Raw genomic sequence first — 16280 nt, 5'->3', positions numbered from 1 at the left:
TTTTGCTTTGCTTGGACAAGCATTTTGGGTTGTTTTGGTTTGGGTATTTTATTTTTTTTTTCCCCACTAGGGGTACAGCAGGGATTTCACATGCAAGAGATACAGGAATTATTAGTATCTAAGTTAATCGTGTTGCCTCACTACCTGGATTCATTCCTTGGTTTGCCTCATTTCCCACATAGGTCTTAATAGAGACTAATGCTTGTGCTGGGAGAATGCTTGTGTGAGAAAGTAATTATCTGTACATTCTTAACATATACTTATAGCAGAGTGATTGCCCTGCTACTGATATTTTGTTCCTGTAAACAGGTGACAAGAAATGAATCTTAGTGTTTATGCAGATTTTGCATTGTAGAATGTATACTAGACCCTTCAAAGGAAAGGTTAGACTCTTTGCAAAGCAAACTGGCGTTGGTTCTTGGTAGTCTAGTACAGGGACACTGAAGTTTGACGTTTGATTTAGGAAAATAAAAAAGTTGTACGCAGCAGATTATGTTAAATAAGCTCTTAATTGCTCTTTGTAGAAGTCTAATTTGGAAGGTTTTAGTGCTTTGATAACACAATTGAAATTTTAATTTATCCTGTACTCAAGAGCTGAATGCTGTTCTTGTATAATAGTGTACTAGGCTGGATGAGGTACAAAATAATGCACAGTGGTCAGAAACAGCTGAGGAAAGAATGCTTAAAATAACTTGATCTAAACTCAGAATAGTTCCAAACATTGTTTTCGTTTGCTTTTTTAAAGCACAAGTTGTCAAGTTGTACCTGTTGCTGTACATAAACAGTGTATGCCAGCAGCTCCTTGATCATATTTGTGAACAGACTTTTCACTATTAGACTGTTATTAAAGGAAGATGTTGAATTTGAGTGTAACAAAATGAGAAATGATCGGATTATCTATAGTATGTAAAAGTCCATTCTTTATGTTGTAGTTTAATCCCTTTGTTAGGAAATTCCCTCTCATTGAGGGACCTCTTCTGCAAGCAGAACACAATAAATGTGGTTTGTTTTTTTTTTTTTAAATGACCCAATTTTCCAGGGTAAATGAACAGCTGACTTTGGCGGTAGTCATCACCGTGCATCTCTTTGCTGGCAAGGGAGCACGACAAGGGGAAAAAAAAAAAAAACAACAAACAAACAGAAGACGAACCACAACTGTCAGTGATGAGGTGAAACAAATCTTAATAATCAAAATGACCAATGCCCCAACATAATACTGCACCCCGTTATTTAAGAAGGATGCTTGTGGAAGCTTTTAATCACTCAAGATTTTGCTGTAAAAGCCGAAATAAAACAGAGCCTGGCTGCATTTATTACTGCCAAAAGCCAAGGTCGTTTGCACATAGCCCATCGATTTATCCAGAGTAGATCTCAGTTAATCCAAGGCATGGAAATGCATGCATTTTCTTAGCTGGGCAAACAAGTACATTATACGGTAGTTGTGATACAACACATGTGGCTTTTATTTGTACTGCACATACCCACTGTACAGCCACTCCGAAGTATTGTGGTTAGCTTGCAGCATCTGCTGTCCGCATTTATACTGTTTACTGCGTATTCTTTTCCCTGGAAGTTTTAAAGAAAATTTTTTTTTCTTGTTGCATTGATTACATTTTATAAATTTGCTTAGCTGGAAAGTTTGGGAAAAGAGGCCTGTTTGTCAATTGTACAACCGATTGTGAAGCTCTAGTGTGAATATTTTTACGTCTGTATTAGACATTTTCTTTGCAAATCTATTGTTCGATTGAAATGTAAATGAAATAAAAGATGGTGTACACCCATCATGTATAAAGCAGGCACCATCGCTACGATGGATTTAATGCTCATTTTTATGGCGCATTCTCAGCTTCTATTTAAAACTATAATTTAAAAAAAAAAATAATCTGTAAAATGAAATGGGGATATATGGGGGAGTAAATTCTATTCCGTTTATTTCGGTTTTGATTCCCACTGGTAATGTTTCCCTTCGTGTTAGAGGTAGGGGGGCCCCGGCGGCGGGGCGGTGCCGTGTGTGTTTGCTGTAGCACTGAAGTGAAGAGGTTGTAGCTTTGGCTGGTCACGGAGTAGAGCATCCCGGTTTTCCGTGTGTTGAGAGACGTGATGGAAGAAGTTTGCAGTATTGACATGTATTTGCATGCACGAATAAAAATTATTTGTCCACCTTAACGTCGCCTCTCTGCCTTCCACCGGGGGCGGGACGCGGGGCGGGGGCAGCCGCCGTTGTCTCTCCTCCCGCCGCGCCGCCTCCTTCCCGCCGCGCCCCGCGAGAGGCCGCCCCGGAAGGCGGCGGGGAAGCGGGTGAGGCGGCGGGGGACCGGGCCGGGAGGGCGCGCTGGGGATGGCGGGGCCCGCCCGCTCACGGAGCCGCCGCCGCCGCCCGGGGCAGACTTGAGGGCGGCGGGCGCGGTCTAAGGCAGCGGCTCCGGGCTGGGCGGCGGGAGGGGGCCGGGGAAGGAGGCGGTGGGTCCGCGGGGGTGGGGGGGGGCGCTGGGGGTTCGGAGCTTTTTGCCCTTTTACCGCTGAAGTTGCGCCGCTTCGCTCCCTGCCTCAGCGCCGCCCGGCTGAGGGCCCGCGGCTGCCGGCGCGTAGCGCCCTGCGGGGGCGGGCGGGGCCGCGGCCGTGCGGGTCCCCGCCTGGAGTCGGGGCGGCTCTGCCGCGTCGCTCTGCAGGGCCCTGAGAGGTAATCGCGGTAATCCCGGTAATCCCGGGCCATCTGGCCACCTCCTCCGTCATCTGCGTTGTCTGGTTTTAACCCCTGCGGAACCTGCCAGCGGGTGGCGGGGGGAGCAGAGCCCCGCTGTGTCCGTGCGTTGCGGGGGGTGGCTGGCAGAGCCTGCGGGATGACATGTGAGCCCAAATCAACTGATTTGGTTGAAATTGCTTTTTTTTTAAATGAAATTTTGTGGACATTCAGGCGTAGGTAGTGCATCACAGGTCCATCAGCCACTTCCCTGACGCCAGTGGTGCCCCTGTCTGCAGCCTTCACCCCTCACCCAGGACAGAACAGTAATTCTTGGGCGTTTTACATCTCCGGCAGGATGAGATCCGACCTACAGCTCTTCTAGAGGATCGTGGTGGAAGGAGTCAGTGGAGAGCGAGCCCCAGACTCTTAAGGTGCTCCCTGGTTCTTCAGCTTTCCCTCCCTTGGAAACACCTGACCTTTCTCTTCTCCCGCTGTGAGCCGTTTACACAGCCCGTACGTGCTGACGCGGTCAGTAGCTTTAGAGGGTGGATTCTGCTGTTGGTAATTTCTACTTAGCAGAAGGTATTTTTGCATTAAAAAAATATTTAACCCGGGAAAAGGGTGGATCTTTAGGGTAGTTACAGTCGCTTTATCAGTGCGTCAGCATCTCATTTCAGTGTTGTCTGTACAAACAGGATGCTGTTGACCTCTGTGAAGATGTCCAGTGCGGTCAGTGGACAGGTGAAAAGATGACAGATGTGCAGACCTTTCTTTTGACGTGTTATTCCTTAGTCTGGAAGTGATATTTGTGAAATTGTAGCACTGACTGCACTAAGCATTCATATGTTCTGTCTCAGTACTTAGAAAGTATGTTTTCTTTGTTTGAGAGTAAGCTTTTTTATTAAACAGTAAAGGTGGTTACATTTTCTCTAGGTTATCTTCCTTGCCATTATTTAAATGTGCCAACTTTCTGCAAAAGTTTTTGTGAGATTATCTTCGAGAATTTGAACTAATATAATCTGAAATTTCTTCTTCCAGGTTTTGATAGAAGCTTGTCTCTGAAAGACTGGAAAGGAATAAAGGTCAGAACGTTTTAATTCGATAAATTACATTGATCATTTTTCAGCTCAAATAAATCATTGTTAAAATAATGCAAATAATACTGGAAACTTAAATTTCAATAACTGGGAGATCAACCTCATGGAGCTGTCTGAGTGAGACTCCTGAATCATGGTTAGAAAATTCATTCTCTGTGAGTGAGAACACGCATAAAGTGATTCTGCACTAGTGAGCTCAAAGCAGTTCTAGTTGTAAAAGTTTTTATCTTAAGTGAGCTTGAAATTGTGACTAAGAATTAACTCCCTGGCTGCGCCGTAGGCTCTTTGGGAGTGGGCTGTAAACTGTTCTTACGTGGCTAAAAACTGCTGTGAGGGAGTGAAGGACTATCACTGTGCATTTAAAGTGGTATCTCATGTTGGAATAAGAGATACATTCTCTATTTTGTTAATTTATTTTTTAGAACATAATGACTGCTTTGGACGATAAACTGCTTGGTGAGAAGCTCCAGTATTATTACAGCAGCAGTGAGGGTGAGGATGAAGACAGTGAGAAAGAAGATAAAGAAGGGGAGAGCACCGTTCCTGAAAGCATTGGGGAAGTAGAACTTAGCAGCGATGGCAGTGCAGTCAACACAGGTATCGTCATATCAGACTAATGGTTTTGTAGATACTTTGTTTATTGGAAGATTCATGTGTTTTTCTAAAAATCCTTTTTCAAAATGAAAGTCCTGTTTTTATGCATGCTTTGAGCCTGATCATTTCCTCACGGTAGTCTGACCTTATTTTTAATAGCCAGTTCTTTAATGTTGGACTTCTCCTCTGAGAGACTTCAGCGTTGTGGCCAAAGCCGTTAGGCTTTGCGTACCAAGCGGAGGTGTACAGTGTGGGTGATGACACAGCGATGTCTCTCCTGTCAGCCACACCGTTGTTAACGGCTAACGGGTGGGTGCTGAACGCGTACCCGAGGAGTAGAGAGGAAGTGGCCAGGCTTTCCCAAAAGAGTGTTCTCTGCTGCCACTGACACAGTACAAGCCTGTGTGGATAACTGGTGTCATCCAGAGGGTACTTCTTACGATCTTAGGAAAGACTGGCCCTCTGTGTTTTATCAGTTTTCTCTAAGAATGATGAAAAATCTTCTTCCTTCACGTTTTTCGCCTGAAGGAAGAATGGCAGAATTATGGTACTAAACTGGCGTGCTTTGAGAGGACCGGGAAAGGTGGCTGCACTGGGCTGTCTGTAAGAACGAACACTGTCGTACGTCACAAGCTGTACAAGAGCGTTGGCGAACTGACCTGCGCTTTCCCGTCATTCTTTTTGTTCTTAGGAAAAGCCACGCCAACGGTAGGGGAATTCCTGGGGGCTGGTGGTTCTATTTCAAGAGCACAGATATTAATCTTTGGAATAATCTTTGGGATAGTTACGAGAGCAGCCTAGTTAGATAAAAACTTTAGTCTTCTTAGCAAAAAACCCCAGATACAAGCTCAAGGACACGTAAATGGTAAATTACTTCTTTTGTTTCATTTCAACACTTTGCGCCATATACAAACAGTTTATGACAGGGCCGCTGTTTTACTGCTGACGTACAATTTATTACTTGAATTTGAAATTATAGGTGTAATTTTACTACCCTTTTATACGAAATGCCTACATATTTAATTTCAGGTCCCAAAGGAGTCATCAATGACTGGCGAAGATTTAAGCAGTTGGAAACTGAACAGCGGCAGGAGCAGCGCAGAGAAATGGAACGACTCATTAAAAAGTTATCCATGACGTGTAGATCTCACTTAGATGAGGAGACCAACACGCAGAAGCAGAAAGAGCTTCAGGAAAAAATCAATGGAAAGGTACCGTGGCACAAAGGAGTTAAAATGCCACTTAAATGTTTAACGTTTTCAGTTTTGTCCTTTGTGTACGTGAAGGAGAGCTGTTATGTCAGCAGAGATGTGTCGTTTCTCCCTAGCAATCAGGAACACAGCAGCGGTCGGAGAGGTGCATTATAACTCTTTGCCAGGTGGTGTCAAGTTTAATTATTTTGCATTTTAGGGGTATTCCAGGACCACTGCGTTAGCCTGTGTTAAGAAATAAGCAATTCAGCTGCTATACTGAAGAAGCCCAGATCCTTCTCCCAGATTTCCCTTACCTGTTTATCAAATAAGTCAACTTCAGGGGATTAATACGAAATGTTGTACAGCAAACCCGTGAATACTGCCTCCCATGGCTAAATGAAGAGTTTAGGAGACCTTACTGATTTCGCATTTAGTAAGAGGATGTTGAGAATTTAACCTTGACTTTGAGCTCCAGAGACAGAAGGCGTTGGAAGTGGGGAATGGTTTTGATAACTGGGCTGTATAACTGGCTCTTACAGTTCCAGCGGAGAAGTTACTTCTTAGCAGGCAGTGTTTCTTGCTTTCACCTGAAAGTTGGCCACACTGTCCTATGCCTTGAGTGATGCAAATATGTTTAACGTAGCGCGTGAACAGACACGAAGTACATAAACCCCTGTTAGTTCTGGTTCTGCAGGCAGGATAATGCATTTGGTTGCCGCAAGACGTTAACTGAAAAACTAGGAGAGAAAGCTAATGGAAAAGGAGCTCGGCTTGGGTCGGTCACGGTATCCAAACCAGCGCTCGTGGCTTAGTGAAAGCACAGAGCCAACGGTCACGTGAATGAAAGCGGGAGCGTGGAGCAGCCCCTTGTGTTATTAGTGCAGCTTGTGGAAACTGGAATACCCGGGGCTGAAACGGCTGTTCCCGATGGACGTGGTTTCTAATTAGATCAAAATGGAGTGTCATACAGAGGGTTGCACTTTGCTGTTATTAAAGATGAGTGACCCACATAATCCTTTTGATTTCAATTCTCATTATATAAGTGACCCATATAGTGATGCAGATCCTTTTTTGTGTATCTTTGTATGTGTTTTTTAGATGACGTTACAAGAGTATAACATGATTCACAACGATGAAGATGACGAGGAGTTTTTACAGCGGTACAGGAAGCAGCGGATGGAGGAGATGCGGCAGCAGCTGTACAGCGGGCAGCAGTTCAAGCAGGTTTTTGAGATCACCAGCGGAGAAGCATTTTTGGACACGGTTGATAAAGAGCACAAGAGCACACTGATCATGATCCATATTTACGAAGATGATATCCCTGGCACCGAGTCCCTGAACGGCTGCATGATCTGCCTGGCCGCCGAGTACCCGGCAGTGAAATTTTGCCGAGTAAAGAGTTCGCTGATCGGTGCTAGTGCTCGCTTCACGAATAACGCGCTGCCGGCTTTGCTCATCTATAAGGCAGGTGAGCTCATCGGCAATTTCGTGCGAATCACTGACCAGCTCGGAGAAGATTTTTTTGCTGTAGACCTGGAGGCTTTTCTGCAGGAATGTGGTTTGCTTCCAGAAAAAGACCTAGTGCTCCTGACTTCCATACACAACGCTTCCGCTTGTTACAGTGAAGACAGCGACCTGGAAATAGACTGAGCCGCTCACAGCAAGGGCCCGTAGGTGTAGTTGTACTGTGGGGTGCTCTTGGCCTAGGGATTGTTCTCTTTCTTCCGTAGTGTGGGTATTTATCTTCCCCTTCATGCACTCCGACTTTGGCTTGTTACAAAGTTCGTTAAGTATAACATAAGGAATTCCTAACATTTTCTTAAATTAATTGAATGAAGTCCACAGTAAAACAGGCTTGCTTTCATGCAATTCAAATGTATTTTACTAAACATGAAGTACTAAAGCAATTCAGTAAGTTTAGGGAATTGTGTATTGTCACCTCTGTTCTCCAGGTCACTTAGATTTTATTTAAACGTTCTGTTTCAGATAGCTGTGTCTGGTCAGTCTCCTTACAGGTTTCCTGGAACAGTGTAATGTGAATGCCAGTTGGATTGAGGTGTGGCCACCTGCTCACTTAGACAAGAATTGAGACTGCAAATAAAGTCGTTTTTAAACGTTCAAGACTTTTATTAACCTGGAGCTGAACTGCTGCCAGTTAACAGTGTGAGGTCCCATCTTCTGTTCCCCGATTTGCAGTCCCCTTTTTGGAAGTACCTTCTTCTTCCAACACTTGTCATCACATTTTAGTTCCTTTCTCACAAATAACAGCAGCTTCTGACTTCATACTGAAAATTACTTTTCACCTGGAGAGAGTTCTTCCTTTAACCTTTCCTGAGACTTAAATGAGAAAATCTTCTTTCAGTTACAGCTCTTAATACATTCTTGGGTTTTAAAATACACACCCTTAGAGTTCATAGTAGGCACTTCAGCAGAAAATGATCTCTGCCTGTTAAGAGAGAGAGACTGTCTGTTATAAAAAGCTCCAGCATATGTACTGAATAGCAGCAAGAGGAATTTTGTTGGCAATATGCGGAATTAGGACTTGAATAACCTCAGAATTTCGTATCTCTCTAAAATTACTAAATCAGTGCTAAAGTTCGTTTCTGTCTGCCTTCGTATTGTCTGCCTTCATATTATCTGCCTCAGCTAGGTCATCAGATGTATTTTTACTCTTAACAACTCCTGAACCTGACAAGATGACTGGATGGCTCGGTGGGAAGGCGGCTTTGAGCCAAGAGACCAGGTCACCCATAGAGCTGGTCAGCAGCAGGCCCCTTTTTTCACAGCTGATTCTCTTCTCTGGAGCTCAATACCCGGTTTCTGCACAGAGGGTTCAGCAGGATCAAAGACATCGCCACCATCCTGGTTTTTCCTCTGATGACAGCTTTTTGGGAGCATGCTTTTTGTGCCACACATCAGTGGAGTTCATGAACAGGAAAAAAACAACTGTTGGGGTGGGGTGTGAAACCTCTGTGGAGGCTGCGATTCTTCCGTCTGTCCTTCGCAAGAAATAGCAAATGGCAAAGGCCTCCTCAAAAGCATCACCGCAGCTGTTTCAGTTGCTCAGATCTTAAAAGTTCTCATCTTCCCCAAAACCACAGGTGACTCCCACTGCTGGACACGGAACAAAAGCCATCCCGAGCCCGTGTGTCTGTGAACGTTACTGCTACCGAGCGCGGCAGCTGCCGGTTACGCTTCCCTCCTGCAGCACCTTTGTCGGTACCATTTGTCAGGGATTACATCTTCATTAAGCTGTGTTTGTTTGGTCTGTTTGCGCTCTACTTCCTTCAGGAATCAGATCACAATGTGTAAGTAACTTCCAGGGTTCCTGTTCCATGGAAGTTCCCCGTGCCTCCAGCCAGGCCGGTGCTACGTAGCCGTGAGGGCACCTGCGTTACGGCGTTAGAAGCCTTGCATAGCCGATGCAAGCGTGAAAACCTCCGATGATGATGCAAAGCGAGGCTTTCCTGGCCAGGTTGTGCTGTGGCCGAACTGCTCCAGCCGCGTGCCGAGCCCAAACGGGCGCGTTGGATGTGGGCACTGTGCTTGGTTGCGGTCGGGTCGTTCTCTGCGTGCTTAATTGGGTATTGCCGTATATCTGCTTTCTCGCACGTTACTTATTTTGCTTGTTATTTTTTAATTTTGAGGCAAATAGACTTATAGTTACCTAAATATATGACCCAAAGTAATGCTGTGTTTGATGATTAAATTTAATGGCAAGTTTTGTGTCAGGCCCTTTGGAACACCGGGAAGAAATGCCAATGTCTCTGTGTAAGCCCTGGTTTCTTCATGCGAATGGATCTTAGGACAGAAGAAGAATTTGTAATTGTATTTATTTGAACTGTGTTTTAAAAAGTAGTATAAGCAGAAAAATAAATGATTTGTAATTAAAAAATACTGAATTGGCACAAATTGGAGCTGTTTTAAGGAAGCTGGCAGAAATCCAGATTTTAAAATGTGGTAAGAGATTATTTCTTCTCAGAATTTCAGAAAAAAAAAGCCATTAAAGTTATATGAAATTAAATCATTGAGCATGGATATCAGCACATTTAAGAAAAAAAAATATCAAAGCAGCTGTTATTTATATTCAGGGTGAGATTCAGTGAAGTCTGTCTTGCAGACAGGGTGCATATTCGCATCATCATAAAACCTAGCTTGGAGAGGGGGCCGGGGGAGAGCTGGCTGCTTGAGTTGCTTTGAAGTTTTATTTTTATAAAGTGCTTTTTTTTGCCCCCGTGGCAGCAAAACTGTAATAGGATCAAAACCTCTGCTGCTGCTCCATGTTGGATGGCCTGCAGCAAGGTGACTCCTGGTTAGTAATCTCCAGCGCTCAGGTATGTCATTGAGGGTTGACAGTGCCAGGAGCAAAAAGGAAAGGAAAAAAGGTCACAATCCAAGTTATCATCAATCTGGAAGAATGTAATAAGCACAAGGGAGAAAGGGGTAGAGAGAAGATGTGCTATAGTGCTGCTTCTCGTGCTCGGCACAGGCAGCCCAAGCGTGAGGAGGAAGGGGAGGCTGGAGGTGCTGGCACTGCTGCTGGTGCTTCTGTCCCTCCTTCAAGCTAAATCCTTCCAAACCGACCAACTGGCAATTGTGTGCCCTAAAAAAAAAGCATTCTTAATGTGCAATAAACAATATAACAGAATAAAACTGATTTAGAATAGGTTAGTTACTAATTTGTAAGTGTCTGTCTCCTACCCATTCAATACAAATGAAACCCACAACTCCCAGACACTGTAACTGTAAATGTTTTGGCTGAAGCATTAGTCTTGCTTTATTTGTCTCATTTTAGACGTGATCCTGACCTGCAGATTAAGAATTGGGGTGTTTTGGTATGTACATAGGGGCGACTAAAGTGAAAATGAAATTGTATGAGCACCTACATAAAATAAACATGTTTTGAAACGTTCAACTTTGCATCAGGAGCGTCAGGTTCTTGGTTTGATCCGGGTGCCTCTCCTTCCCCCAAAGCCACTGCACTCTGCCACCGTCAGAGCTCGCAGCATCACAGAACGGTTTGGGTTGGAAGGGAGCTTAAAGATCGTCTAGTTCCAACCCCCAAACTTCCTTTAAGTTGATGCATTCCTGACGAATGGCTTGGTTTCGAATAAAGGGTGCTTTTTAATTGTGCCAAAGATGTTCCACCTCTTCTCTGAGGCAGCAGCTTCCCCAGCCCGTAGCACGGTTCTTGGCAGAAAGCCGATGGATTGTGAGTGGTTTTCAGTACTGCGCGGGGCTCTGGCGCGGCGGGCGGCAGAAACCAGTCCACTCCGAGGGCTGAAGGGGCTGCACCCTCGAATATTTTGTCACTAGACCTTCTCTTGCCTTGGCCAAGTGTTCTGCGTGCTGCTGGACACCAGCTGCGGTTGGGACAGGGTCGATTTGCCCAGCCGCTCTCCCTGGCCCCTGAGCCGCAGCGCCGTGTGCTCCTCCTGGAGGGGCTTCTCTCTGCTGGGCAGGCAGCGCTGCAGGGGCCTGGGCAGCAAACTGCGGAGAGGGGCGTCCCGAGGCAGGACGGGGCTGGGAACCCAGGGGGGCACCAGCCTGTGAGTTTGTGCCCCTTGACGTCTCCCGGTTGTTCCTTCCCCCACCTCCTCCCACCAGTAATTCTGCTTTTTTGTAGCGCATCTTGACGAAATCGGTCTGAGATACGAACACAGCGTGTGAAAGGCCAAGGGAGCCCTGGTGCAACGCGGCCGCGGTCACCTTGGCCCGTGCTGGCAGAGCTGTGCAGGCGTCGCTCACGCTTTAGCACCTTTCAGCTGCAATTCTGCCAGTATCTGAAAGCCACAAACTTTCTCAAATCTGTTCGCTTCAATGGGATAAGAGAGCTCAGAAGGAAAGCGGCTGATCCTGGAAAATAACGGTGTTTTATCACCTTTAAATGTTTTCAGCCATTTTTCACCAGTTGTAAGTCTAGAATACGTCTGTAAGTTAGCATGTGGTTAAGGTCTAACAAATAAGGCTTCCTCCTACTGAAATGGTATGTGCTCTGTCCTCGCTGTCTGTCCTTTTTCTGTCCCGTTTTCTATCAGCTACTTCTCAAACATAGCACAGACGTGCAGGCACGACCCAGCTGGGTTTGGCTCTTCTGCAGGTAGCGGCGCTCTGGTCGGTTTTGTGCGTCACCTCGGCTGCAGCCCGGTCTGGTGTACGCGATACACCCTTCAGAGCAAGTAGGTACATGCACCAACTCTAAGTCGTCTCTGTGTCTGATTTTAATCTTCAAGAAGTGCTATAAATAGGAGTTGGAAAAACACTTGTCATGTAGGTTACATTGCCTCGGGAAATGTTTTGTTTTGGAAAAAGCAGCCTACTGCAGAGAGGGCAGCCAGGAACGATGGTTTTTACAGGAGGGTGTAGTTCTGCATCTGAGAGGAGTGTAGAGTCACCTGGGTTTGTTCACCTTTGATGATGTTCCAACGTAAACAGCAGAATTTGGCCACAGAATGCGAATGCACGAGGAAACGCAGAGAACTGCTTGGTGAGGGCAGGAACGAAATCACGGCATGAGCTTATCGTGGGCGTTTAATCATGGGGCTGACCTGGGTGCCAGGCAATAAGGGGCAAGATTTAGGAAAGAAAAGTTTATACTGATTTTTTTTTTTTTTTTTTGGCCTCCAACTTCCTCGGACGGGGGATTGCTTTTCCATTCGGCCTTAGGGCCCTACTTATTTTTGCCACCGTGGGGTTTAGATAACTTTCCATCATGGATCTCGATCAGGTGCAGGGCTGGAGGGGTGCGGGCTGCCCGGAGAGGGAAACCCTGGAGCAGCTGTAGCCCAGCTGCAACCTCTGCCCTTCCCTCTAACCGTAGGGACCACCTGAGCATTGCAGACAATTGATTTTCCTTGTACGATCTGCTCCGGTCAGCAATAACCTCCTGCTTAGTAAATCATTGCTTAAGAGGTCGCACAACCACAGACGGATGATTTCATCGCTGCTCCTCGCGCCGCATGAGTGCAGGCAGCGCCATCCTCCCCCGTCCGTGTCCGTCCCCGCGCGGGCAAGCTGCAGCTGGGCTCCTCGGGGGCGCTTGTTTAAAAACTCAGAGGATGTCCTGCGAGCTGTGTTTACCGAGAGCTCAAACAAGAGCGCACGTCTGGCAGCACCCACCTCCGCACCGTCCCCAGAGCTCGCGGTGGCGGGGGGCACCCGGAGCCCTTGCCTTGGCTGGGTGACGCCGGTGGATGCCTCAGACCGAACACCGTGTTTGGAGGCAAACTGCTGTCCTGCCTCGGAGGCGGCTGCGCGTTGTGAGGGACGAGCTGGTGAGGATGTGAGCGATTTCTGCAAACCGCCGCGGCTGGAAGCCCAGCCAAGAAAATGCAAGGGCTCAGCGGTGCTGGGCTGGGGGAAGCTCCACGTGCAGGGCTGTGGGTCCCCATGCTCGGGGAGGAAGAGGTTTCAACAGCGTGTTGGGTGCTGCGCTGGGGTTGGTCCTACAAAGAAACAATTTCAAAGCTTTTCCCACCAGCAGGAGGGTGAGGTGCAGGAGGGAAATGCTTTGCTGTCCTGGACTGTGCCGTGGGGGAGCTGGTGGCACAGCTGGAAGAGACATCAGGTTTGCTGGTGTTGGCTCAGCTGAGCTAGTTCCTGGTGAAACATTCCTCCTTGGTGACAGAGAGCATCCAGGCAGCCCTCTGCGTGCCTGATGGGCTCTCGTACGCTTATCGGTTGGTACCAAAGCAGCGCTGGCAGCCTTCGATAGCTACAAACAAAAGCAGGATGTTTGTGGTCTAACTGAAACGAGCTGAGCTTGTGCCTTTAGCCAGACAGAGAAGGATGCTCGAGGCTGGAGTGGCTCAGCGCCGGGCAAGGGCAGTTGTACGCACGTTGTGGAAGCGTGCTTCGGCTGGCTGGAGACACGGGGCGCGTGGATCCCGGTGTGGATCTGAGACATGCTGACAGTCCTTGGATGACGCATTGCTCCCCATTTGCTGCTGTCTGCCTTTATTTTGAGTGTTGCGCTGCTGGCTGAGTGAGGGAAGCACAGTGAGGGTCATGGTCCTCGGGGGGGGGGGGGGGGGGGGGGAACAGCACAGGGTACAGCCGGTGGCAGGGCAGACCCTGGGGGAGAGACCCCCACTGCTGCCACGTAACAAGCTGTCGGGAGGTGTTGGTCGTTGTGGTACCTGGGCACAGCGTCACCGCTGCGTGCTGGGTTCCCGCCCCAGAAGGGGAAAGCTGGGGAAAGGAAAGTGTGGGGTGGGAAAGGACTGTGTCCTCCTCTTGGCTTTGCCACTCAGCGCTTCGGCGCTACACGGTGCTGTGGGCTGCACAGGAGCGGTAGGACTGGGGTCTCTACGTGCCAGGACGGCTGGGCAGGGCACAGGCAGGGCAGGGCCAACCCAGGTGAGCACACAGCAGGCAAACCTGCCCGCTGCGCCTTCGTGGGTTGGGGCTGCCTCTCTGCCTCCCTGTGTGCCGTTAGAAGACTGAAATCCAGATGATATCTGGTAAAACCACCTCATTTCTGAAAGGTTAAAGACAGTGACTGAGAAGGCTCTTGCCTTGGGGGTCCCTGCTTGCAGAAGTTCCCTTGCTATGACGTCCTCCTAATGCATCCCTGCCAAGGCACAAGCTCTTTAATTCTCCCTGGTTTAAAATTCCTGTAACACCTCCCTATAACCGGTTTTATTATTGCCTGGAAGCGCCTCACAACCCCCTCTTGAGGAATTTGGATCATGACATACTTGGTTTACCAGGGATAAAAAAATCAGCTGGTGCAACCAGAAATGATTGAAACTTCCAGGGCAGAAGGTGGGACATCACAGGATCATCACTCCCTCCCCAAATGGCCAACACCCCCATCCATCCTCGTGCCCTGCTAGGGAATGGCAACAGAGAGTACAGAGGGGGCTGCGTCTGCCTGGAGATGTCATGTCTGCCTTGGCCCCAGGTTTCGGGCCAGCGCCGTGGACCAGGACTCCCTGCCCTAGTTCTCCTCTTGCCTCCCATGGCTTTGTGTGGTGGGCAGACGAGCAGCCAGCAGTGCCCAGGGTGGACAACCCCACAAGGAGGGTCTGGCCGGGAGCAGCGCAGCCCCCATGGCCTCATGGCATGAAGTCACCCTGCCGGGTGGAAGTCCTGCCGGGATACGGCAGGAGCCCAGGAGCGGTCCCCTCCTCCGGCTCAGCACAGGAAGAAACCGCAGCCATCTGCTCTCTTACAGACTGTGGCCATTTCGTGCTCACAAAATACCGGGCCAGCAAGATTCACGTGTGGATAAAGACTTTATGGGACAGCAATACATCATGTTGGACGTAAGCGCTGTGTTGGCATCAGAGCAGCGCAGGGCTGTGGGGTGGTGGAGGGCAGCACAGCTCAGACCTTCACAGGAGACTCAAGCTCAGAGATCCCCCACCAAAGCACCTCCTAAGGAGGAGGGTTGCTCCATTGATTTCTTCTGATGCAGTCGGCAATGACATGGCACAGCACTGGTGGGCTCGGCCCGCGCCGGCTGCGTGGCCCAGCCGTGTCCCAGCAGGGACACCAGCCTTCCAGCAATGCTCCCAGGACTTCTCCTCTCCCTCAGCTCCTGCTGCCTCCTGAGTGTCCTGCCCTCTTGCAGGGCCTGGCGCTGGTGAGACAAAAGCTTGGAAACCAGCTGGAGGAAATCTGAGGAGTTTTTAAAATCATTTATTATTTTAAATGTCCATTTTCCTGGAGGTGAACCAGTATCTGATGGGGATCAAGGCCAGTGACGGTGGGTGCCAGCTATATGTCATTATGACGGTGAGGGTTGACATCTGCGTGTGTTTCTGGAGCAGGACAGAAGCGAGCTCTGTGTGCCTTGGGGACGCCATTTGCTGAGCTATTAACGAAGGAAGTGTAACGATCGTAGGATGGAAGAGGCTTCATCGCTGTTTGCACAGAAGTAGCATCTTGCTCCAAGCAGCCCAGCGTGGGCAGCCGGTGGTCCGTGCCCGAGCCCGAGCCAGCAGGAGGTCTGGGAGGTCTGACCTGATGCTCCTCCCCTGGTGTCCTCCCGCAGAGACGTTGCTTTGGTTCCTTCTTGGCTGTGCCTCAGTGATGCCCATCTGCTGGGCAGGCTGGGGTGGACGGTCCGGAGCGGCTGCAGAAGTGGATCAGGGCAGGTTCCTGCTGCAAGCTCAGCCACTGCTGGGCCAGCGTGACCACAGCAGCGTGTCCCGCACGTCCCTCTGCGTGCTGCCACCTGCCGCCTCTGCCTCCCTCGGGGAGCTCGGCGCCTTCACCCGGTGCAGCAGAGGAAGGACTGCGAGGGCTCCCCACGCTCTGCGCTCCTCTGTCCGGCGCAGGGAAGCTCTGCAGAAGAGGGGCTGCTGGTGGCCTGGTGCTGGAAAGCAGTGGGGGTGGAGGGTGACAAAGCGCAGGGGAGTCCAGAATGTCCCAGGGAGGCGGGCGTCCCCTGGGGAACCCCAAAGCTGGCTTAGTGCAAGGTATTCACTAGCAAGAGAATTCGTTCTGCTGAGGACAGCAGTGGCAGCCACGCTCCTGAGGCACTCAAGCTTTTCACAGAGCTGATACCAGCCTCTCCTTGGGGGCTGGTGTGGAGGACACCCAGGATGGGACCATCTTCTGTCCTGCTCGGCACAGGGGTGGGCAGGACCCTGTCTCCCCGCTGCTCCCTGCAGAAAGCAACAGGATATTCAGCGCGAGGCTGGGAGCTGGGCTCAGCCGGTGCCTGGGCAAGGGCAGTCTCTACCTGGGTGGGCTGTCCTGGTG

The 16280-nt window shown here is 48.9% G+C and overlaps 1 protein-coding gene across 1 annotated transcript; it reads left to right on the top strand.

Annotated features, from left to right (window-relative positions):
- Positions 1–4208: 4208 nt before the first annotated feature.
- Positions 4209–7429, top strand: PDCL (phosducin like). Its single transcript, XM_009946641.2, has 3 exons — positions 4209–4377; positions 5404–5585; positions 6666–7429. Exons 1-3 carry the CDS (start codon positions 4209–4211, stop codon positions 7215–7217), a joined length of 903 nt encoding a protein of 300 aa, XP_009944943.1. The 3' UTR covers positions 7218–7429.
- The last annotated feature ends 8851 nt before the right edge of the window (positions 7430–16280 follow it).

The sequence above is a fragment of the Leptosomus discolor genome, chromosome 19 (assembly GCF_034619465.1).
Source record: "Leptosomus discolor isolate bLepDis1 chromosome 19, bLepDis1.hap2, whole genome shotgun sequence".
In the NCBI taxonomy this organism is placed as follows: domain Eukaryota; kingdom Metazoa; phylum Chordata; class Aves; order Leptosomiformes; family Leptosomidae; genus Leptosomus; species Leptosomus discolor.
Note: the sequence above shows the minus strand (reverse complement) of the source record. Positions and strands in the feature narration are given on the sequence as shown.